This window comes from Phoenix dactylifera, chromosome 1 (genome assembly GCF_009389715.1).
Source record: "Phoenix dactylifera cultivar Barhee BC4 chromosome 1, palm_55x_up_171113_PBpolish2nd_filt_p, whole genome shotgun sequence".
NCBI classification, from domain to species: Eukaryota; Viridiplantae; Streptophyta; class Magnoliopsida; order Arecales; family Arecaceae; genus Phoenix; species Phoenix dactylifera.
Genome location: NC_052392.1, coordinates 40,120,419 through 40,145,264, shown reverse-complemented (window position 1 = coordinate 40,145,264; position 24,846 = coordinate 40,120,419). Strand labels below are relative to the sequence as shown.

The 24,846-nt window shown below is 35.5% G+C and overlaps 2 protein-coding genes across 3 annotated transcripts; one reads left to right on the top strand and one right to left on the bottom strand.

Annotated features, from left to right (window-relative positions):
• Positions 1-10,301, top strand: LOC103706025 (selenoprotein F). The gene is made up of 4 exons (XM_008789962.3): positions 1-292; positions 3,015-3,073; positions 5,665-5,846; positions 9,976-10,301. The coding sequence occupies exons 1-4, from the start codon at positions 127-129 to the stop codon at positions 10,049-10,051; spliced, it is 483 nt and encodes a 160-aa protein (XP_008788184.2). The 5' UTR covers positions 1-126; the 3' UTR covers positions 10,052-10,301.
• Positions 10,302-11,656: 1,355 nt separating this feature from the next.
• LOC103706026 lies at positions 11,657-20,389 on the bottom strand. Of its 2 annotated transcripts, none has more exons than XM_008789963.4 (7): positions 20,042-20,389; positions 17,422-17,493; positions 16,508-16,575; positions 14,549-14,696; positions 14,379-14,462; positions 13,533-13,633; positions 11,657-12,159 (listed from the first exon to the last, which is right to left on the bottom strand). In XM_008789963.4, exons 1-7 carry the CDS (start codon positions 20,315-20,317, stop codon positions 12,069-12,071), a joined length of 840 nt encoding a protein of 279 aa, XP_008788185.2. In that variant the 5' UTR covers positions 20,318-20,389; the 3' UTR covers positions 11,657-12,068. The 2 variants fall into 2 exon arrangements, with proteins under 2 accessions (XP_008788185.2, XP_008788186.2); XM_008789964.3 differs by having other exon boundaries at positions 11,808-12,159; positions 13,547-13,633; positions 20,042-20,387.
• Positions 20,390-24,846: the final 4,457 nt, after the last annotated feature.

Genomic DNA, 24,846 nt, shown 5'->3' with positions numbered 1-24,846 from the left:
AACAAACAATAATTTCCCTGCCCTGCGCTCTCCCCTTCGTCATACTTTCCCCCGACTCCTAAGGGGGTGTTTGTGGCGTTCTTTTTTCCCTTCGTATCTGACTTTGCCGAGAAGAGCTCGAGAGAGATGGGCCAATCCGCCGCCCTGTTATCTCTCCTACTCTTCTTCCTCTCGGCTCTCGCGCCGGCGCTCGGCGAGCGGCTCAGCGCGAGGGAGTGCGAGAACCTAGGGTTCACCGGTCTCGCCCTGTGTTCCGATTGCAATACCTTCGCCGACTACGTCAAGGACAAAGGTATCGATCTCCCCGATCCTTACCCCTCTTTCTCTCTCTTCCTTGTTTCGAACCCGGTGCAGCGAGCTTCTTGGCTTGTGGAATTTATCATCAAAATGCAGGCTTGGTGTAGAATTGTCAGATCAGCTGAAATTCTAGGGTTTAATTTTTTTTTAAATAATTCGATTGTGGAATTGATTACGAGGTTTTTTTTTTGGTTAAAAAGTTGAGCTTGGTCATTTGTAGTCTTGGGATTTTAAGGATCAATGAGGTGATTTTATAATCGCATGAGTATTTGGGGGTCCTATTATTGGAATTCTCGCTGAATCCTGGAATTTTTCTGATTGATTACGTAGAAATTGAAAATTATTCATAGATTGAACTTGGAAAAGTCAATTTTTCCTTTTTTCTTAATGTAATGCACACAAGCCGGCATTTTTTTTCCTTTTGTTCTACTTATATGCAAACCTGTTGTTATCTTCAGTTAGTCAGCTCCAGGATGTGGAGTATGTTGGATCTGATTGCCGATAGTACTGTTGTATAGTCATCAATGCGACAGCCTGAAAGATTTTTATTTATTAGGACATTGTGTCCAAAATTTCTTGTAACTTACAAGTATGCTCATAGTCTGCATATTTATTTCTTTTCCTTAGCAACCGATTCCATCAAAGTTTGTAAGTGTAGAGGAACAAAAGTATCGATGAGGATTATACACATCGTTTATCAAAGAACAGGATCAGGGGGGGTGGGGAGAAGTGATCAACATTAACAGAAGAACGTAAAGCTTGGATAAAGCGCAAGAAAACAATTAGTTTTGAAATTGGAATAGAACTTCTAGTTTTATTTTTCTTCTGTAGGCAACTGGTCGTATGGAAATATCTTTATATTAGGGTTTTCATAAATGGAATCATCCTTGCCCCTCCATTCTATCACCCTTTAGAAGACTCACAATCAAAGACCTCTACTGCTGTATTCCTGAAAGTACATCAAATAGTGGAGACGTCTCTAGTACTAGAGTTGCCCAATGTTCAAGCTCGAAGTTAGGGTCTCCACTCAAGTGTTGATAGTGTTTCTTGGGTTCTTGCTGGGCACAGCCTCAAACATTTCTTAGGATCATTCAATAACTTCATCAAATTGCTCCATTCCTGGTATTCAAAAAGATACATCTTTCTTGGTTTAATTAGCATGTTGTTTTACTAGTGGCTCATGTTTCTTGGTTGTTGGTGTTCATTTTCCTTTCCAAGTCAAGGAGACAGTTTACCAAATTTTGGAAGAGCTTTAACTCATAGGCGGCTCTCTTGGAAATTGAATGGCAGGAACTTTGATAAAAAAAGAAGGATAGCCCTCAGAATGTGAATTAATGGTCAGAAAAGAAATGGTTCATTTACGTATTTGTGACTCCACAATCTGTTGAATTTCATCGCTTTTTGAATACTTGCTTTCATTTTGGAGCTGTCGCTTATTATTGGAAATTGTTTTTCCTTCCGCCAAAATCATGCTCAAGTTGTTTATTATCTTTTATTTTAAGTGTATATTATCAAAATCTGATCTTAGATAGCTGGGACAATGTTCCATGGTTGTGGTTGTGGACATGTATGTTTTTTTGGGACTTTCTAAACACAATCTCACAAAGTTTTCTTCCTTTCTGTTCATTGATAACATCTTGGTGTTGTTATTCCCTTCTATTTTTGCCTCAAGAACCATGATATTTCGTTTGGGGATTGTGTTTCAGCTTTTTTTTTTTTGGCCTGTAAATTTGTGCCTCAGATGATATCCAGACCTTGCACTAAATTCATCTTTCTTTGCTAACTCTTTCAAAGCCTAGGGAAATCTTGGAGGGTCTCTAATTGGTTGCATGAGTATAGACTATGCCTTTCCGCAAGCTAAAGCCTCGTATAGATTTCATGGAAGTCTCCTTTCTTGCCATTCAAGCTTGACTGATCACAGATTGTTGACATGGGGGTTGAAAGCTAGTTGTAATATGCTATTAAATTTTAATGGATTGTACCTTGATTTGTAAAGCTGAACTAGTTAGATGGAGTAAGGCTTATTGGCAATTCTCAAGGTTAAGCTATGATATTCAGTGATGTGACCTTCCATATAGATTGCCTTGAAGTATGATGGACCTATATACTACTGCATAGTGAAAGATGGATAAGGGCTAATTGTCACATGCATTTCCTACGTATGAACCTCCATATTAGACATGTAGCTTATACATAATTACTGTCTTAGTATGTTATAAACTCATCTCTTATACGGGAGTGTTACATTTTGGGGCCATTTGCCTAACCCCATATGTATTCATTTAATTATTTCAATCTTCTAAGACTTGTTTCTAAAAGGAGACTTTGCTTATGAGGGAAATTGAAGATTCTCAACAAAGGTCCTATTAATAGTTGATACCTTATTGCAAGCTCAGGCTATTAGTATAAGGTTGTACGCATTTGTCTTCTTGACTCCTGAAAATATATCATTCTAACTGATTTTTTCTTGGAAAAAATTACTCATGGTGTGCGATTATTTTGCAAATTATAAATGTGACTTTCTTCTCAGGAAAATTATCTGTGTTTTGAAGAATTTGTCTAATTAAATATCTCATCATTGTCATTGGTGCTTCTAATCATGCCAAAGTTCATAATGACTTAGAATTTATTCATTAAAACATCATGTATGAAGACTTTTAGAAAGTCAACAACCCTAATAAAAATAAATATTGTGTTTAATACTATTTTGGCTGCAGAATTGGTATCAGATTGTCTCAAGTGTTGCTCAGAGGATTCTGATGATTCCATTAGTAAGGTATGAAGTGCCACATGTTTATCCCTTGTTTTTGTTAACCATTTTGCTCCTAGAATCTTTAAATTCTTGCCTCTTTGTGTCATGGTTATGTCTTGCAAATTACTGTTTTACATTGCATATTTTTGATGCCATTGACTGAAAATGTTATTCAGAACCTGTTTGCAGCATTACTATTTTGATTTCTTGCTTGACATTTTTTGACCTTTCTGATGATGAGACTTAATATGCTATTCATAAGCATTATATTGTTTATTCAGTTCATGTATCTATTATGGAACAAAATTGCCCACTCTATCGTGGTGGATGGGGTATGCTAATAAATTATATAGCTAAGGCTTCGTGTAAGTGGCTCGGAACTGTGTTCAGCATGTCCAATATACTTTATGTTAACAGAATTTAACTTTATCAAACAATAGCTCTGTATCATGGTATACTAGATGGCGTAACATGATAGAGTGTTTGCAAGATAATATAGTGCTATGTCTCCTTGGTATGATGCTTCTCTAAGATACACTTTTTCATTTTTATGATGGCAATGCCAAAAGCCACTTATATTCTAGTGTCAATGGACTCTGCTGATTTGTTTGTTACTAAAAAGGAAATGCTTTGGAACTCACCTTCCTTGCTTTGAGCTTGTAGTTCATTTGGATGCTTAATAAGTCTTAACCATGTACTATTGTGGCATCCTGAATCGCCTGGTTCGGGGCATACTATACCATATTAGGTTAAAAGTGCTATGGAATTCATATTCGGGCTAGTACAAGACTCATACCACCCTGTATTGAGGTGCATGCTAATCCATGCCGAGGTGTACTTAAATAAACAGTGAAAAATGGTTTGAAATTTGTTTCAGTACGTGGTATGTACTGTACTGTACTAAACCAATAACATATCGGTATGGTACCTAGTATCAAGATTGCAGATCTTGGTTTTAACTATCGACTAGCAATATAAACCCCCAAGTTGTATCCTAATATTTAGTGTATGTATAGGTTTTTACGAACAAACTCTAATGCGGTACTTACAATTGCATTAATGTCATGATTAAACTTGTCTGAATCATTTGAGAATGTGTGTAGATATTCTGCAATATTTATAGCTCATAGAATAGTAATTTATGATGCTATTTTGTGGTCACGAATTAAGCCCCAACTAAAGCTGAAAGCTGATCGAATATGGATTGTATATGGGTAATATTTTTTTTGTATCCATATTTTTTAGTAAATACGAATATGGTTCTAAATAGTGACGGATATCAGTCTGATATTAAACATAACTGCATTTGTTCTAACTGTTACGGATGCATGCTGGATATTAGTTATATTTATGTTTTCTATCCAAATATGATATAAGTCGGATATTATTCGAATAGTAATTGGATCTTGGACAAAATCAAATAACAAAAACTAACATAAGTGGCATAATTATAAAGAATAGGACTGAAATCACTATCTAGGTTTTACGCGATGCACAGGTAACTAAGGGTCTAAGACATAGCACAAGGAGATTGACCCGGTCAAGGGTTTAGGTTACTAGTCCAACTAGGTTTTAAAATACTAAAACTTAGAAATTATTTAAAATAAAAATACATAATATAAAAATGTTAATGAATTTAACAAATTTTCAATGTCAAATACCTCCATCACTATTTAAGTGCAACATATATAAAAATATTTCTACTTTAGAGAGTTTGAAAAAAATTATATGCAAATGTAGGAATATATAGAAGTTATTGATACTTTTAAATATTTTAACAACAAAATTTTAAAAAATATCATAAAGAATAAAAAGATGTATATTTATTTTTTATTTTTATCAAGGGAATGGATTGATTTTATGAAAATAATTAAATATTAAAATATGTGATGTCATAACATACACGAACTAACTCTATCTAATGACATGACTGAGGTTTAAATAAGTAAAAGACCATCACTGCAAAACAAAATTGAATTTTGTAGCCTGGTGATTGAGTGCTTGTTATCCAAGTAACTGGCCACATGTTAGATTTTTTTCTTCCAGATATGCATGCAAAAATATTTGAAGGCAATTTTTTATCAGAATTTATCAGATATCCAGATCTGGATTTGAAAAGCCTTTAAAATCCAGATCCAGATCCAGCAAAACTTATAGATTGGTATCCAGATTCTCCGGATCCAATCGGATATCAGAATTTCTATCCGAATTCAGATCCTGATTCAGCAAAATATGTGGATAGGTATGCAGATCAATATCTGGATTTGATCAGGTACTAGAATTTCTATCCGAATCCATTCTGAACCAGATATGAAATAGATATGGTTGGATATTATCTAACCTGTTTTCAGCCCTAACCCCAACTGGTCTATATTAAGTGTAAGATATTAACAGATCTAAGGAATTCATAATCCTGCTTCAAGATAGCATGTTCTTGAGGCTGAACATTCTAATATTAGCTGGATATAGCAATCTTTATGCAAGGGCTGATTAGGAACATCTTCTTTGCTTCTGAAATCTGTCAACATTTGATGAGCCATGCTATCTAAAAACCATACAGTGCCCTCTTATTCCTTGAAAGATGATTGCGTAACTAACTTTGACTGCAATTCCAGGTAACGTTCTCTGGTGCAATTCTGGAGGTATGCATGAGAAAGCTGGTGTTCTATCCTGAAGTTGTATCATTCATCGATGAAGAGAAAGATGAATTCCCCTACATCAAAGTTCAATATGCCTATGGTTCTCCACCAAAACTTATAATGCTTGACAATGAGGGTCAGCAGAAGGAAACCATAAGGTCAGTTTAGTGAAGTTGCTCTTATTCTGGTATATATTATCCTGGAAATTTTCTTGGAGGTTATGCTGCACTATTGGATAATGATTTATTGGTGCAAGATGGCATGCAGGCTGTTTTTTCATTTTTACAAATTACTACAGAATTGGCCTCTCAGAGTACCATCATCTAGTTGTAGTGAATTCTGAGATTTGATACTTCCAACTATATGCTATATGTGATCGCTCAGCATTTTAAACCATATGTTCAAGATGATTGTTTGACAATATGTGTCATTATAAACCATGGTTATCTGCATGACCTTTCAGTTCCAGTTATCTTGTGCCTCTATATTGCCTTTTAGCTGCTATAAAGCTTAGTAGATAAAATAGTGATTATGAAACTTTGGTTTGCTGCTGAATCTATTATCATAACCATCGTTACTATAACAGCTTATGTTACTATTTTCATCACTCCAACCACTATTATGCCCCAAGTACTTTATGTCGATTGTAATTTGATTGTATTAATATACATCTGTATCACTTGATGATGGCATATGGAATTTACCAACAAAACAATAGCATAGGGAAAAATGCCTGTTGCAAGGGTTGTGCCTCTAGGTGCTATGTTATCAACTCTAGCAAGGGTTGTGCCTCTAGGTGCTATGTTATCAACTCTAGCTGAAATCATATCTATACATTTTCCTCATAAGATTTTCTCATTAACTGGTGTTGTGAGGTTGTTGTATCATGTGATAATATGGCATATAGAAAATTGGTTTTTATCAGTTTAGCTGCCATCTTAACCTTCACCAATGCAACTTATTTTAGCTATAGCTCGCAATTTAGTTGCCGGAAGTGGGGAAAGGGGGGATGTGATGTGGATGGGGTATGGAGAAGTGGATCTCTCAAAAATATTAGAATAGGAAAGCATTTGGGAAGCTGGGGCATAGATGAGTTTCCATAGCAGGTTACAGCACCCTAACTAGAAGTTTCCAACTACTAAGTCTTGTTTTGTGTTTCATTTATGGGCATGTACGGTCAGGTTTTCTGAGTGGTCAGTATGGTGATTTTTTTGCTAATTACTTCAATTTACAGAACTGCTGAATGCATGCTCTGTTATTGATATATCATTGTGCCTATAGGGTTTGACCATGCCTTTAATCTAGCCTCCTAATGTTATGGAGAGCCTATGTCATTTGTGTGGTTTCTCATACTTCAGAGTAGCTTTTGGCTTCCAGGAACCTTGTACTACATCTTGTATGATTGTTTGACATTTCCTCCACTCAGTTTTCCTCTATTAATGAGGAATTAACACTTAAAGTGGATCTGATGTAATACTTGGACTTTTGCTTTCAGATCCTTGTAGGAAGTCTGTCACATACTTGCCTTTATGAAAAACTAGGTAAGGTGGTTGCTGGAATACCTATATGGTGCACTTAATCTGGCATGAGTGGTGGGTGGGGACAAACTATCTAACCCATTTCTTAGTGAGGAAATTGGATAATTTTGGAAATTTCTTCTTTCTCATGCATGATATGCTCAAAGGCTATTTCTGAAGTTATTCTAAAATGTAGTGCATCTGGTAAAGTGTTGGATAAATGAGAGTTTTGCTGGTTGAAGTATTAGCATTGCATATTGTTCAGATTGGCTTGGTTTAGTGGCTAAACTGAAATCAACTTGATATCTATTGGTTCTTAATATCTGGAACCACAACTGAAATTAACATTCGAACCAGACAGAACCTAGCCAAAGTGAAGGATTGGGTTGATTCAGTATCTTGGCTTACCCAGAAATAAAAATCTTAAATTTCAGGATATTGATCAGCTAGTTTTATTTAGAAAAAAATATCATGAACAAGTAATGAATACATAAATCAGCATATCAACAATAAAATCCAAAAGTTGTACTGTATATTTTAAATCCATGTTGCAATAACAACGACAAAACCAATATTGTGTTCAACAAACACATTAAAATAAATCATAAGCTTGTCATGTGGAGGTACTGTATGGTACATATTAAAATGAAAAACGTAGTCCAATAGTTTACTCAACAATGATATGGTACATCGGAGAAAAACACACAAAAAAAAGAAAAAGAAACTAAGATACATGTCGAGCAACAAGAACAACGAAGCTTAATATTTTTTTGTGTGCTGGAAACTTGATAATCTAATCAACCAAATAAAAAATGAATAAAGTATGAGTCTAACACAACAGCAACTATACTGGATACAAGTGGCCTTTAAGACAAATCCTTGCGCATGACAGTCCGCATCTATTTCATAAATTTCTAGAATTGGAGTCTATTCACTATTTGTTATGCCATTATTTTGTGAATATTCCACGAAAACTTATTTGATTATTTGAAAGTTTTTTTTTTTTTTTGAATTTAACAGTCATCACATGCTGATTTCTTCTAACTCATTAGGCTTGGTTTGACATCCTCTTAGACGCCTATTGGAGAAAATTTTCTGAATTATCAAAAACTACTTAAGTTTATTGAATATCATAATTTATTCTCTTTCATTTACTGGAAAGCAATGTATTTTTTAGAATTTGAGCAACTATTACATGCCGTTTTTTTTTGAAGTCACTCAATTGGGTTTTTTCCTCCGTAAGAACCTTTTCATTGTTACTCTTTATCTATTTTGCTAGTTCTAACCTAATGTTTCATTTTTCTGACATTTCTAGTTTTCACTGAAATGTGATCATTTGTCCTTGTTGGATTAATTCCGAATCCTATCTTTGCACTATTGTTATAAATCTAAACATTTTTGGAAAACTTTTAATGCCATTATTGATTTTATACTAAAAGGATTGTGCAAGATCCCTACAGACATGTCTTTGTCCCAAGTACACATTAGAGCAGTTCATCCGGACAATAAGCCACTCCACACAACACAAAAGAAGCAACAGGTTACATCATCTTAAAATTACTAAGAATGATAATGCTTCCTTCTCTGTGGAAACGACGTATAAGAAGATCAATCCCTAATTGCTTCTTTCAGAATGAATATAGTCATGTGAGATGTGTTTTTGAAGGGGGCAGAGGAAGACTCTAAATTTTACAAAGAAATAATAAGTAAGCATAATATTCTTCCAAAAGTACCAAGAGCTGCTGACACTGACTTTTTGGTCGTATGGACATTCAATGAATCGTATAACCTTGTATGAATTTAACAGTAGTATTGAAGAAAGAGTAAGAAAGATTTTTAAAAGTAGTCCTAATTTGAGTCTGAATCAGGTTAATTTTATCATGTAATGTTTAGAGCAGCTCCCATGGTCTTTGTATTTTCAGTTAATGATGAATATTATGGTGCTTGCTCTTAACCCTCGTTGACTTGCAAGAGAAGCTTGGGTGCTGACTGCTAGGGCACAACAGTGTATTAAGGCTCTGATTATGCTCTGATGTCTAGTGATGGTTCTGAAGTGTTTTCTTCCTGTCATAAGATTTTTACTACCTCCTGTCTTGGATCTTTCACCCAACATATTATAGCCTTTTGATTGTTGATTTGCTATACCTTATTCTTTGTTACAAAATGTACCGTCTCGTTGTTGTTTGGAGTTAGCAATGATATAGTTGATTCTATCTCAAAATTAACTGCTTTACCAAATTCCGGTTCTTCAAACCTAGTGGACTTCATTTATTTCGTAATAATTTCAGTGTATCAATAACATTTCTATTGCTGTTCAGCTAATAGAAGACTTGGAATTTGGCTTGCTTGGTTGTAACATTCATCCTTTTTTCTCGCCCAAGATTCGGGTGTTCGATCCAGCCAACATTTTCGAAACTGATTGTATGCTCCATCATTACACTTTCTCCAATATAAGTACATCATCCCAGTTCACTATTACATAGCTAGATTTCCCTCTGGACCATAGTCTTGAGCTTTTGCACATCTCAGCTGCTAAACTCCAACGACATTGAGCTACCTCTATTATAAATAGGCCATCAGCATGAACCTTCTGTTTGAGCAGCTTGCATTGCCTCTTGCCTATTATGTTCTGGAATTTTAGAATTTACTCATTACTCATTTTGAATTTATATTTTGGCGGTCACCGGTGTACATGGTTGATGATTTCTTATGTTCTGCTAGACATGCACATAAATAAACCTTATTTTTTATTTATTTCATCAATGAACAGAATTGACAATTGGAAGCGCGAGCACATTCGACAGTTCTTGAGAGAGAAGGTGAAGCCTGGCACCGTGGAAATGTGAAAGGCATGCTTCAAGTTCCTTCTATATGATACGTCAGAGATTTCGTACCTTACCTGATTTATGTGCGACTAATTTATTTGATTTGATGCATGCAAAAAAACACATGCTTGGAGCAAAAAAGCTGTTATTTTTCACTTATTTGATTATAGTACAGCACAGTTGTAATTTTTCATTTAGCAGGTTATAGTACAAAAAACACCTATGATCTGTGTTCTTGTTATGTTATAGACTAATCTGACAATATTTCACTCATGCTTGCCGATTTTGAGAAAGAACGTCAAGTAGGATATGGCATTGGACACTGGTTACACTAGATTATGATGAGCAGAGTTCCAATAGGTACTGTCATTTTTTTAGTTTTCTTAGATATTTTTTAAGTCATGGATCGATTTCAGAAAAAGTTGTAATGGCATTATTGCATGAGAGCCCGCGTCAAATCTAGATTTCAGTTGTGAAATAAAAAAGGCTAAATCCAAGTGAGTTAATAGCCCAGAAGAGACTAAAGAATGCTTAAAAAGAAACGGTTTATAGGGGCCAAGGACGGCTTTACGATATGCAGTTGCATCTCATCAACGTATTCCATTCCAAGTCTATAGATCTGCAATAACAAATTAAAGATTCGGTCAGCTGAAACAGAGCATCTTAAATATTGTAGGAATATGGAGGACTTGGCCGTGACAGAATAAAGACAATCTAGTGATGGGGATCGTTTGGGAGAGACCTTCACCCCCTGATGCAATTGCTCATACAACAACCTGCTTCTTGAGAATTGTTTGTGGGTATTGTATGCTTATTTTAGTATTTTCTATGGGAAATGTTCAAATTCCGGTGCCCTGAGGAGCAAAAGAGGGATACGATCTTGTTACAGCCATGAGGATCTCCTGACAGATTTCTTGTAATTTTGGAGCTTATAACAACATAAAACACAAAACGCTTAATCATCTTTGGGTCCAATATTAGTATGAGTTTTGAGTTGTCAAAATAGCTGCGAATTCGACTCATTTTCTCCGAGTTTGGGTGTGATATGGCAGGAATTGCTCGAACCTAATGCCCCTACCTAGACGAGTTGGGCAAATAAAAAGATAAAAATTGTAGATATAATTATAGCTATCTGTTTTAAAATTGAGCCATGGGATTTACTTACTCTTAAAATCTTGTTCTGCTGTCAATCATAATTAGGAAAAGTCCAGATGTTTAGTGTCAGTGGACTCCCTACAGCTATCAAAACGATAAAGAGAACAAGATCATAATCTTATTATGATTAGGAGCATGCTAACTCCAGGATACAACAGTGAGTATGCATTCTAACTCGAAACAGGTTACACCAGGGAAATCTAAATTAATTCAAAATTGACAGAAATCATATGATCAAGACCCATGACAATTTATCAGTCTGGCTTTGCTTGCCAACATAAACCATTGTTTAGACGGATACACCAAACAGTTAATAAATTTATGTTCTTTCAATTATAACATTCATCTTGGATCTTTGCATGGTTATTCATGGGCCTGAAAAATCTGAGAACTAAGAAAAAGGGGTTATTGATTTGGTCCTGTTTTGAGAATCTATAATATCATGAATTTAAATAGCAAAGAAACGGGGTCACCGTGGAATTGAGAAATTGATTGAGTTAAAACTAGTGCTGTCAGATAATTTGGATACGTATTGAGATGTAAATTGTTGGCCCGCTCGCTGCCAACAATCATCCATCATTACACAATTTCACACATCTTCTGAAGACTTCGGAAACAGCAGTAACTTGAAGACAGGCAGATCTTTCTGCCTACTTTGATTTAAGGAGAATCACATTAACCACAAAACAGTAGTAACTTGAAGAGAGGCAAATCTTTCTGCCTACCACAAACCACTCGAGAAGCCATTTCATATACACATTTCTTGAAGCAGGATTTTTTGCGTAACTACCACCATTTCCCAGGAATTCAATTCCCATTCATTTTTGTACGAAAGGAAAACGACCAATCTTGGCGGAGACTCAGCACCAAACAAGGGAAAGCATTAACACCCCAAAAGTTTTGCAGTTGGGAAACTACAAGTTGTCTCCCTTTCTGCTAGAGTAAAATCCAAAGGCTTCCACGGCCTCTTAGACCTGCAACAGAAATCACAGAATGGGAATTTTAAAACATCTTAACATAAAATTGAAGACCAATCTATAAAGCAGTAATGATATAATCAGTTATTTCCAAATGCGGAGTACAAATGGACCAGTTACGATAACGCAGTCAACTGTGCTGCATAAATTGTAGACCAAATCATTTTTGAGCAGCTCCAGATTAAGCCACTCAATGATCTCACGAGCTGGCCATAGGCCTAAGTTGGCTACTAATAGAAGGTTGGCCATTGAATAAAAACCTCTTTTGATAACTGCCTTGATATTTTTGACCGTCCAGAAGAAACTAAACGGAAAGATGTGCTGTTGATTGGAGACTAAAACAAAGTGCCATTGCATTCACATTGATGACAGAAAAACAAATTTGCAGACCATTTTTTATAGCAATGTTGTATTTACAATCAACTCGTTAAACATATAAATCAATTATAACAGAATATGTTTCACCCTTACATCAATCATTAGATATGAATATGCTCAGGATAATACAAAATCCTGGAGTTCTTCAGTTTTCATAGCATGAGATTAGTTATATGTATTATGCAGGAAAAACAAAATTTCATGTGGCTACTAATATCTATTTTTATGTTGCATCATTTAATATAAACTTCTGATTATTAGAAAATATTCTGTATAGGATTAGTGTATGCGTGCATGTGTATAGAACCCAACCATTTATGTACAGAACAACTACATATGTGCCTAAATCCATTTGTGTGGAGAAAGGTTAGTGGGAACTTATTGGAGACATCACCAATCTTTCCTGCAGTCTATGATATACAGTCTCTTTCTTGTTGGGCATATCTAGCCCATGAGAGCAACTATGGACAGACTTGATCCCATTCAATTAATTATTTTTTAATTGCTTAAGTCACCTGATAAACACACTCCCGACTGGTGAGCTAGCTTCTCCTAGAACATCATTTGAAGAGTGAATTAATTTATAAAGATGGGAGTAGCTATGGAGAGGTAAAGAGTGGACATGGAGCAGAAATGAATATACCAGCAAGTGGAGATATGAAATTTGTTATCCAGACAAGAGTTAGTATTACAATAGTAGGGATATGCAGATAAAACGCATGTGTTTCTCCATATCTTCTGTGAATCAAGGGTAAGTTGCACAAATGCTCAAATTAGGGGAAGTGGTGATCACTAAAACAAATAGCAAGAGTTTCTCCAAGCCCAGGTAAAAGTTAAAGGATCTGAACTATCTTTGCAATTTGTGGTTCTACATTATTCAGTATTAAAGAAGCAATGACTCATAAAATCCAAAGAGATATCTCTTGGTTCTATGGAGTATCTCAAGGCAGCATAGGGCCAAATAAATAAATAAATAAAGGTATACTGCTCACCCTAAAAAGCATACCTGTCGCCTCCTGCGGCTCTGTATAAGGTAGCATGAACGTGCTATTACATAGCATGGAAGAAAAAAGCCAGCAAACTGAAGAGATACCTGAAAATTGGTAAACAGAAAGTAAGCTTCTTACTTTTCAGCATGATGTTTGAGAGAAAATACATCCGCTAGAAAACAATGAATGAACCACGAGAGTGTCAACATGACCTACAAACAGATGCATCAGCATCTGAAACAACTCCAGCAACATTTACTGGTTCAGAGGGATTCATCCAACAATGCATATATTTTCCACCATCATATACCACAGTCAAATACAATCCTCCTTTTATTATGGCACTTCTCATGCGGACAAACATAACTTGTACCTTATGGCAATCAAAATAATTTTTATGATAATCAAAGAAATTTATCGAACTTATATTGTCATTTTTCATTTTATTTCTTAAATTTGGGGGGGGGAGTATTTTGATGAGGTTGAGTTGACAACAATACAAGTGGGAGAAAGAAGCGTGAGGATTATAATTACCTTTTAGGTTTGAGAAAGTTTTATTGAAATAGAGCTAAAAATGGCAAAAACTAGGCAATGAGATTTTTTAAGGAAAACGGGGAGAAAATCTAACATGCTACCTACAAGATTCATGAATTTTTTTTAATCAAGTTATTGAACCTAATTTAGAAAGACTTTGTACACCCATAATTTTGCATTCTATAATTATAGAAATGACTACTTCAACTTTAGCTGTTCACTTCATTATTCGAAACTGTAAGCACACAACTTGATGGAATATATCAAAATATTCGCATACTTCAAAATTTCAAAGCACCAAAAGATGTAGCTTACATTGAAGAAGGCTGATACATCCTGCATCATTCCAACATCCCTTGTGACCATGTGAATATGACGAACAAGCAAAAGTAGCATCAGCTGTACAACATTATAGACCACTTCAGGCCTATACAGTGATAAGTAAATAAAAATCAAAAGAAAGTGCTAAGATCATTTTAACATACAATGAGTGCAACAGAGCGGCAACAGGCAATGCCACTGGTATTTGCAGCTGCATAATCTTCATATTCTGCACGTAGCAACTCCTGCTCTGCAGCAGCAATGGCTAGAAAATGGGAATCATGAAGATCAATCCGTGTGCCCCAACTTTGTCTAACAAGACAATGGAAAGAAAATAAGATGAGGATCATATATTAAACAAAACCATGACACAATTTATTTAGAAGCGTAACTGAAAATATTGAAGCCAGAACAATTAGTAGCTCATGCCCAAACTAAAATGAACCTGGTAATTTTCAATTGTAAAGGAATAACTTGAAGGTTTCCAAAAACATGATCTGAATAAATTCTTTCACTCTGAAACATAAAGACACTCAAAATAAAAAAAATATACCCGAAACCTGATAAGTTAAAAATATAACTTCCAAGCTACATATAACCAAGCAAAAACTAAGCATTAACAATATTATCTAAATTTTATATTTAGGTCAAACTTAACCCTAGTGGCATATGTTGCAAAACTGAAGCAGCGAAGGTTTCTAATGTTTGTTCGAGTTATGGAAACTCAAGGAGGAAACGCTTGGCTCAGCAAGATAGGAAGCCTGGAACTTTCCTTTTTGTATGAAAAATAAGCATATGCCTAGTAAAAATGCACATGTAGAGAGGTGACCTCATGCCTCTAAAATTATGGATTGGAATTGGTCAGATCATGTAGGATTTGACCTGAAATGAAGCCCTTCATCCCCTCTCTCATCATGTTACAACAATGTATTAGACACATCTAAGACGACTAAAAAAGATAAAATTAATAAAAAAAAGACATGAAATCAACAAAGTAGCATCATAGTTAAGAAAATAAACTTGATCTAGAATAAAGTTTGAGAAGAAACAATGACTAAACAATAGATCTCTTTCCAAAGAAAAAGAAAAGAGAATTAACAAGAGTAAAATTTACTTAAACCCTAGATATAATCAGAACAGTGCCATCTTCAAATCAGGCTCATAATAGGACATCAACATTGTCAAAAATGCATGTGCACATTGGGGGGGGGGGGGGGGGGGGGGTGGAGATCAGAATGCATAGATTACAGATATCATTAAACCAATATCTCTAAATCAAATTTCAGAATTTCTTACTTGACTGCTGTATTGCAAACTAATTCAACTAAAACATAGTTTAGAGGTTTTCATGACAAAATCCATGATATATAGTATCTACAAATACTTAACAAGCATAAAGAAACAAATCTCAGATAGATAGCCAAAAACATGTTAAAACTAGTTTTAATTCAAATATTCGTAGAGATCATCTAGCATCTGTAGGTTACCTGCATTAGAAAGTAAAAGGTCATAAGTAATATCTAAAAATTAATAAGCAAAACATGGTTTCTTATTCCCTTTATTTGATATTAAGTTCATTGATGTACAATTGTGAAGACATAATATCTAAAAGTACTTTTTAGAAGCAATAGATATTTATCGGTGTAGGTCTGGAGTGGCTACAAAATTCCTGTAAATTGCTTATTTCTCCCAGTGAGGAGCTCCCTAGTTGCTATGTCAAAATTCAACTATCTACAGGATTTCATTTAAAATAATAAATAAAGTAATGGGAGGATGCAGTATGGATCTTGAAACAGAAAATCCCATGAAACTGTTTGAAGTTTTCACTTTAAAATCAATGAAAATAAAAATAAAAACAAAGCATAATCAGTAGCTCTTCAAGTCAGACAATCCATACTCATGACAGATAAAGGAAAAAAAAGGAAAGAATTCAATGGGCTTAGTTGACAAAAGCTGCAACAACAAACTAGCATATATGGAACTGAAAATAATAAGAGAGAAAAAAAAGAGAAGTATGAACATTACATTTGTAATAGTTGAATGCTACACAAGACAACTTTCCAGTGCAATGATGTGTGCAGATTAGGGGGAAAAAGAAACACAAGCAGGTGTCATAACGCTACCTGATATCAATGGCCATTGCATCAGAACAAGCTCTTTTTGGGGGCAGGGAATAATTGGGCGAATAAACCTGAAGAAATGAAAAAATATCTTTTGTAAGGACTCTATTGATACAAGAACTAATGAAAATTTTATGATAGTTTTTAAACTGTATTATATTTTCTCGTCTTATAATGAGATAAAATTTATCTTGATCAACCACTAAAAACAAACTTAAGAAATCAAAAAATAATTATAGTAGACACAGTTCAATAAGCAATACTTAACTTAGTGAGTCCCATCTTACTTTTGTTAGAGGTACTAAATGGCATATAAACTGATGCACAAATTACTACAAAAGATATAATGTCAAAAAAAGGATAACAATGATAAAAGAAAATTACAGCACTCACTACGAGAACAATTTCACAAACAAAAAAGTTCATATAAACTTTAAGGCAGCATGGCTACATCAACAGCCAATGCTCAGTTTATACTCATTCTCTTTAAACAATAACTAAATTTGGCATTTTAACCAAAGTTTAAATTTAGCCTCCCAAAATGATTCCAAAGATTGTACTAGTTACAAGAAAAAGAAGAAAAAAATTGATGTCAAAAGGATCAGGTCTGATAGGCCTTGTAAGTTGGAAACAAAATACTTATATCATTAAAATTACAAGGACCAGCTAAGATCTGGCCTTGGACATTAGCAAATGAAGAAAGCTTAGTTAAAAATGAAGAAAATGCAGTTATGTGCAAGTTATGACCACATGTCACACATATAGACAGAGACAGATAGGCAGATAAATGCATGTACGGGCACACATACACACAAAGAGCGAGAGAATGAGAGCGGGCATGCACACATGTGTGCATGCATGCATGTGTGTGTGTGTGTGTGTGTGAGAGAGAGAGAGAGAGCAGCTTATAGCCCAACCTGGTTGCAGATTTCACAAGTGATATCCCCCTTTTTATTGCACCATCTCTGAATACATTTCCTATGGGCAAACTGCAACCCGAAGAAGCAACATCATTTAATCACAGGTTACAGATTCTAATCTTTGAACACGAACAAGCAAAAGAAACTCAACAAGCATATAGTACCTATGCCCTGAAAGCATAACAGTTGAAATCATCACGGACGAGTCAACACCAGTAGTCATAGGTATGCTTATGCACAGACATTGTGACAAGCAAATATCAAAAAAGTTTTAGAAAAAGATGGCCACAAAATAAATAGATATATACATATAAAGGATTTTCACTAGCCTCGAGAAAAATAATTAGAAAATAAAACACCATAACTTTAAACCCCAAATGCAAAACCAGTGACTCACCATATAAAAATATCTATACATGGAGAAATATTATAGTGATTTTAGCACCGATACAAGCTACATCACAATGTATAATTGTCAGAGAAGGTATGAGATGATAAGACAAATTCAAAAAGTGGTAACCCCTGTAAAGTTTACCACCTATTTATTGAAAGGAAAAAATATGCATAACCGTAATTGTAATCACTAGGTTCTGTCCCAACTTAATATCTAAGCTGAGTACCACTCAGTTTCTCATTCTTTTATAATCCTACCAAATTATATAGCATCCAAATCAATACAAGAAAATTATTTATGTCCTGCCTTTTTTTTTTTTAACAGTTGCTGGAGCAACTACTTAGATAAGATTGTCAGGTTACTCAGACCCTTTAGTTCACCCTAGATTACTCCAACATGAGTGACAATACAAAATGTGGCATGAGTGTGCAAGAAGAAATCCTTGAATTAGAAGAATCTAACACTTGAAATGCAGCCAAAGTCAAATTGCATCCAAGCCTATGTAAAATAGCCACAACAATATTAAATATCATTATCATTTTCCTTAGTTAATGGTGTTGATCCTAAGTATTCTACATATAAATATGGAAGAATTATGGTTTTTACTTTAACCATTCGGCATTTTCCTTATCTACAACTCTTCAAAAAGGCAAATTCTTTTGACTTAAGCAATCAATAATTCCTAACAACATAGAGCAATAGGTGAGTCAATTTTGTCAGTAGGCTTTGATATAAGATCATAACACTCCTAATACAAAATCCAGATGTAAACCAAATGTATCACCAATTTTAAAAATCAACCATGAAAAACGACTAACATTCAAGCATCTTTTTAGCCTTTGTTTCATAAAAAAAAAAAACCTTCGTTAGTATTCCCTACCGCAGGTTACTTACCCTGCCAATGCAAATTTAGTTTCAAAATATTTCTCAAATTTCAATTTTGAGTTCCTTCAATTTTCCCTAATACTATGCCAATAAGTGTTTAAACAAATATGAGACCAGACCACCCCCCTCCTCTCCAAAAAAATAAACAAAAACAAAAGGCATCTTCAAGTCCTTTTTCTGTGTTCTACCTGTCCTTTCTCCTTAGATGATCACACTGAATGTCACTTTGGAACAAACTTTATATACTGCTCATTCTCATTTACATTTTCCCCCAAATGCATTTCATAACATTAAAAAGGAATAATCAGGAAGAGATGTATAGGTATACTTGGTGGTTAAAACCATCAAGGAAATCAATGGAACAACTCGAAATGTTTGTCAACATTCCATTTCCCAAAATGCAGAACCAAAAGAATCAGTTACAGCAATACAATAGTTGACATCCAAATAAAACAATTTTGGGTATAAAATGAGGTCTCCAACAGCTAAGAAAAGACCATCAAGGAAAACTAATGCAACAGCGATAACTAACGGACCGGAGGAGGATGACTGGCCTAAGAAGAAAAAGCAGCTACAATTATCATCTTTCGGAGAATCCCCAAAACATAAAACCATAATGTAAAAAATTATGCACATCTCAGTTATAGCACAATAAACACATTCTAAAGAATTAACCATAATTGAACCCCCAATATGAGACAGATTTTAAACAACTCACAAATACAACACAGGAAAATATTAGTTGGTATGTTTTTGGGACAACCCAAAGGAACTTATAGCAGACAACATGCCAAAAACAACACACCAAATAGATCATTTTTCGAAGGTGGAGTACACAAACTGAAAGAAAGCATCCGATATAAAGAAAACCGAAACATGATACATCTTTGGTGTTATAAGTGGTGACATAAGCACCCAAAAAACATAATAATGTATTCAGAATCAGGAAGAAAAACTCCATTTTTACACAAAACCCAGACAGGATTCGCATCAAAAGTGCAGAACCCCCAGAAAAATCCGAAGAAAACAGAAATTTCATGTTGCAACACCAGATAAATAATAAGGTTGCTGGTGTATATCCCAAGAGCGAAAATGTACCATTATCATAAATTTTTTAAAAAATATTCACAAAAACAGGATTTCCATTCAAAACAGATAAAAATTATGATCAATGTGCGTCTTGTAGTGCAGGCATTTTCTTACTCCTACCACAATTTTTTTTTATAAAAAAGAATAAACTTTTTTAAACAAAAGTCTCGAAAAAATGTTTTTTTTTCGATAACAAGAGAACAAGAGCGCAATTGAACGCAGTAAGGAGGGAGGAACAGATAGAGAGACCTTGAGGGTGCCATTGCAAGCGCAAGGGGCCTCCATCTCACTCTCGTCCCCTTCTTCTTGGCATATCCTGCACTCTATAACCTCTCCTCCTCCCTTCTTCTTCTTCTTCTTCTTCTTCTTGGACTGAGCCTTCTTCTTCTCGGAAGGCCCCTCCTCTCCCCGACCAACATCCACCGCCGGAGCACCATACCCACTACCGCCACCACCGCCATTACCAGCCTCTAAGCAAGCGGAGGAGATGATCCTATCGACGCACACCATGAAATCTCCAACCATCTCTCTTCCAGGTGTCGTTGCCGTGCTTTTTTCGGACGGAGGAACAGAGGAAAATGGCAGGGGATGGGGGAGGTTTAGAAGGGAGAGAGAGAAGGATTAGGGGACCAGCCTGGACGCGAAACTACAAAAATGCCCCCAACCACCCATTTTTTGGCCTGCTGATCTGACAATTTTGCCCACGAGCAGATTATGGATACCCTAATAATTATATTCTATGATTAAACCTTTTATTTTATCATAAAATATAATTTAAAACTAATTTGATGATATTTTTGATAAATCAGAATGTAAGAGTCAGAAAATAATTTTTTTCTAAATTCTAAAGAACTTAAAAAAAAAAATTGATCATAAAATACCACCAAAATGCTCAACCATGAAAAGTACAATCCAACCTACTAATTTGATGATGTTGTAAAATGGTCAAAACTAAGATATCGCTAAAATCTTAATCTAGATCAGAAAGTATATTTACGAAATAAAACTCTAATTTTTCTTTTTCTTTTTTTTTTTTTTGCTAATACGGGTGGATCATACCTGTCGGGTACGAATACACCCAATAAAGTCAAAAAATAGGATACCTCGGAGTGCCAAAGGCAACTCCCCATCTCCAGTCCACAAAGTGTCTCCGGAATGGCGGGCTACAAATGCAGCCACCCAATCCGCAGTCCCATTGGCTTCACGGTAGATATGCTTGGCCTGAAAGGCCCCTCCATCCCTCGCCATAGTGCATATATCACGAAGCAAAGGGTGGAACTCTAATTTTTCTTAGAAATTTTCATAGCTACCGTATTTGTCTTGGTTGCACTGCTAGCCCAGAATCATATTCATTAGAAGATCAGATGGTAAATATTTTGATAAGTAAAATTATAATAATCATGAGAAAGTAGCAAGAATTTCAAAGGGTAGCCATGCAAATTGGTTATGGGAAGCCAGCTAGGTTAGAGTGGGGAGAGCGGTTGAGACTCCACATTATTACATCGACTTGCTTAAATTTAGAAGGAAAGGGGTACAGGTAATAGCTGAGAGAGAGAGAGGGGGAAATTGGGAACAGAAAAGAGCTGCTCTTTCTCATGTTGGGTGGGATATACTGGTCGCCTCGTCAATCCCAAGGATGCTTATCCAGAGGTTGACATCCGAACCTAGAATTTCAATATTCCCACCCATTTTTCTCATGTGGCGTGCAGAGGGAGGGGTAGCAATAGCAAGATCAAGGAGTTGAAATATCGCAATCATCCTTTGTTTATCACGCTGCCCGCTCTGCCGGATAGTATCTCGTCCGCGGTCGGATTCCGTTATCCGTTCGTTATCCGGACACAGCTCCCATGTCCCGTCCAACCGTTCCCTCCGACGAGACTCGGACCCGAGCTCGAGCCGGATTCGGACCGAACCGGCTTTGGGATCCGAGATTTAGACCCATTGAGTCAACCTGCGCCTCCCTTGGGTCAAGTCTAAGTTTTAGAGGCATGGAACTTATTCAAATTGAGGACTGGGTCGTGCCAATCCATGGACCACAATCAGGCCTAACCATGGTCGATCCTCTCTCTCTATCAAATTGATGTGAATTCTTATTGTTTCTTCTATTGCTTTGAATAGGAATAGTGAGATAGAAGTCTTTCAATTCAAACTTTATGGGTTTCAAGAAATCATAATACATTAGTGAGTTAAGAGAACCAGGGCTTCAAATCTCAATATTAAAGGGCAACTTGGTCGCAATGAACATGGATAGAAATTATTGATAGAAACAAGAAAGAATATAAGCTGGCCATGTTTTTTTTTTAAAGTTCAAACATTTAAGTTAGCATTAACTAATGGAAGCATGTCAAATTGAGAGGATGGGTGGCCAATAAACAAGTCGAGAGAAGTTTGTTCAGAAAGGTAGGAAAGAAAAAGTACTGGAGTTAGTTGAGAATGGAGAAAAAAAATTGAGAGAGGTGATATACTCGAGAGAGAGGGAACGAGTCAATCTTCGAGGTTCTCCCTATCTATTCTATTTGTGATAGGGACATGCTTGTTAGTGAGACGAATAAAAAAAAAAGGACATGGTAGATAGGAAGAGGAAAGAAATTAGTTATAATTAGTTAATTAAAAAACATATGCTTGTTAGGGTGGCAACTTGAGAAAGTGGAATACTCAAATAATTAGCTGACGTTGGACCAAGAAGAGGAGGGGACAAGGTAGATAAAATCGAAGATATTATAAGGGTTTCACATGCATTCCCTGTATGTGATATTGGGATAGCCCATGGATAAGAAAGTCAAAATTTGACATGATTTATTTAGAGGTCTCGTTTTTCGAGTTTAATCCACTGGCGATCATGTTCATCAAGCTCCAAACAAACATTTCAAACGTCCTAAAGTTAATTCTTGATTTATTTAGTCGTCGAAAAGTTCCTCGTGTTCCGCAACTAAATGCCACTTGCTTGATCGCATGAATTTCTGTGCCATGTCAACCAATGGAATAGTTGAAGACTGATTTAAGGGGACTAATTAAAAAGGCCTTCATGGCATTAGTCTCGGTGGGTGAACCAATGGTGGATTCGAATGAAGAAAGGTAAATCATACACTTTCATGTGAAAGATACACCTTTATCTGTTGTGAGGGCATACCTTCCAAGGCCCAAAGTAGTCAAAACAACCAAGGGCTTATTTGGATAATCCCATGCAATGTTACAATGTAATATGTTTCACAGGAATACAAACCAAGCAAGGTCTATATTCATGGTATTCATAAAAAAAATTTAAGAGTAGGGAGAAAAAAAATGATCTCACCAAGTCTTCTTTGGATTGATATGAGTTGGACCGGATCTTATATTTTATAATGCTATAAATTCTGTTTTCGGTTCCGGGGATCCAATATAATTATCCAAAAAATCTGTTTTCACTTCCGAGGATCCAATAGGATTATCCATATAGGCCGTAGGAAGATCCTAAAACCTTACATTAAAGAAAAATAAAAAGCTCCTAAAACCGTCCATAAGATCGCACTGCAGCGCGCACTTTTGATAAGCTTGGATTTCATAATTGAGGACCTTAACGATGGCAAGAAGAACTAGAAGAAGGATACCTCCAATCCTCTTTATCTTCATTCAACCATATCATTTTGAGGTCCAAGTTGCCCCCAAAGAATAACTTGCATGGGAAAATAACAACCATGTACAACCTGATGAAAGTCTAAAAATACACCCTCCAGCTTGATTGTCAAAAAGGATTCTAGATTTTTGACCAGAAATGTAGTACTGCAATCCATCGCCTGTTTCATGTCTCTTTTTCTAGGCTTATTTTACTTGAGGAATAGAAAAGTATGCACCTTTGTAGCCATCACAAATGACATCTTTAATTATTTTTTTTAAATAATTAGCATAATCTCATATCAATTAAATTAAATAACATCATATGAGATATATTGTGAACAATACTAGTTTTTGCCACGTAAAGCACAAGCCAGATACAGACATCATTTCTTCCACCAATCAAAGGACACCGCCTCCTAGACTTTGAGATTAAGCAACCTGTCCTCAGGAAATGTTAAAACAGTCTCCTCGCAAGAAAAATAATAAATAAATAAATAAAAGAATAATGAAGGAGAAAAGAATAGATGTTGACATTCTTATACTACACCATGTAGTTTGGCATTGTTAGGGTTTTAACAAAATATAATCCCAACTTTCACACATATTATGATACCCATATTTTTCACAAATTAAAAGTTCTCAAAGGACTAATCGACGTAGTCCAAGCCATCATCCATACAAATCCACTAGTTAGGCTGTCAGCAAGAACGAAACTCCACGTGCCATTATTAAGCAACACTATGTCAAACTCAAGTATCTTTTTTTTTTTTCCCAAAAGTTTTCCGGTGGTACATGCATCTGCATCACAAACTTAATCATCATCATTCAACAATATAGTCACTAATGATAACTTCTGTGAGAATCTGTCCAGACATATATTTAGTCCTATATCAGTTATTCGCTCAATAGATCTTGGGTATTTATGTACGATCAAGAAACTCAAATAATACTTTCCGACTAGCTATTTTGGGTGGATCTTAAATTGTTATAATCGTATCAGAGCAGATCCAACTTATAGCCTATGTGGGCTCGGGAACACTGCAGTACAGATCTATTAGGGTTGAGCACGAGCCGATTGTGGTATTTATAATTAGATTGGAACAAGATAATATCTTTGTCGACATCATTTTATATGGTTATCACTTGCAATCAACCCAACTGTTTTTAAGATTCCATGGAAGATAAAAGCAGAGGCAGAAGTCTATATACTTGAAGAGTATGGGCCAAATTGCATGAAAAATGATTTGGACACAATTGAAGGAAAGCTAGTGATTAAATTCAGGCAATTCAACATTAGGATGGACATCCATTTAAGATGATGCTTGTCCATCGAAGTTGGATAGCGTGCAGCCTAACATCATTATCAAGGTGGAATGCCCCTATCTAGTCGTTGCAGAGAATTGTGATTACAAGTTGGGTGTCTACGAGACTGGTCATCTCACTCATAAAGTTGTTTTTGA

What these genes read in the sequence shown, in the direction of transcription:
- LOC103706025 (XM_008789962.3), top strand. Translation starts at nt 127, where the DNA reads ATGGGCCAATCCGCCGCCCTGTTATCTCTCCTACTCTTCTTCCTCTCG. An exon ending in CGACTACGTCAAGGACAAAG is followed by an intron (nt 293 to 3,014) that starts GTATCGATCTCC and finishes TTTTGGCTGCAG; the next exon opens with AATTGGTATCAGATTGTCTC. An exon ending in CAGCAGAAGGAAACCATAAG is followed by an intron (nt 5,847 to 9,975) that starts GTCAGTTTAGTG and finishes ATCAATGAACAG; the next exon opens with AATTGACAATTGGAAGCGCG.
- LOC103706026 (XM_008789963.4), bottom strand. Translation starts at nt 20,317, where the DNA reads ATGGTTGGAGATTTCATGGTGTGCGTCGATAGGATCATCTCCTCCGCT. An exon ending in CTTGCAATGGCACCCTCAAG is followed by an intron (nt 17,494 to 20,041) that starts GTCTCTCTATCT and finishes TTCGGGTTGCAG; the next exon opens with TTTGCCCATAGGAAATGTAT. An exon ending in ATGTATCAGCCTTCTTCAAT is followed by an intron (nt 13,634 to 14,378) that starts GTAAGCTACATC and finishes ACCAATTTTCAG; the next exon opens with GTATCTCTTCAGTTTGCTGG.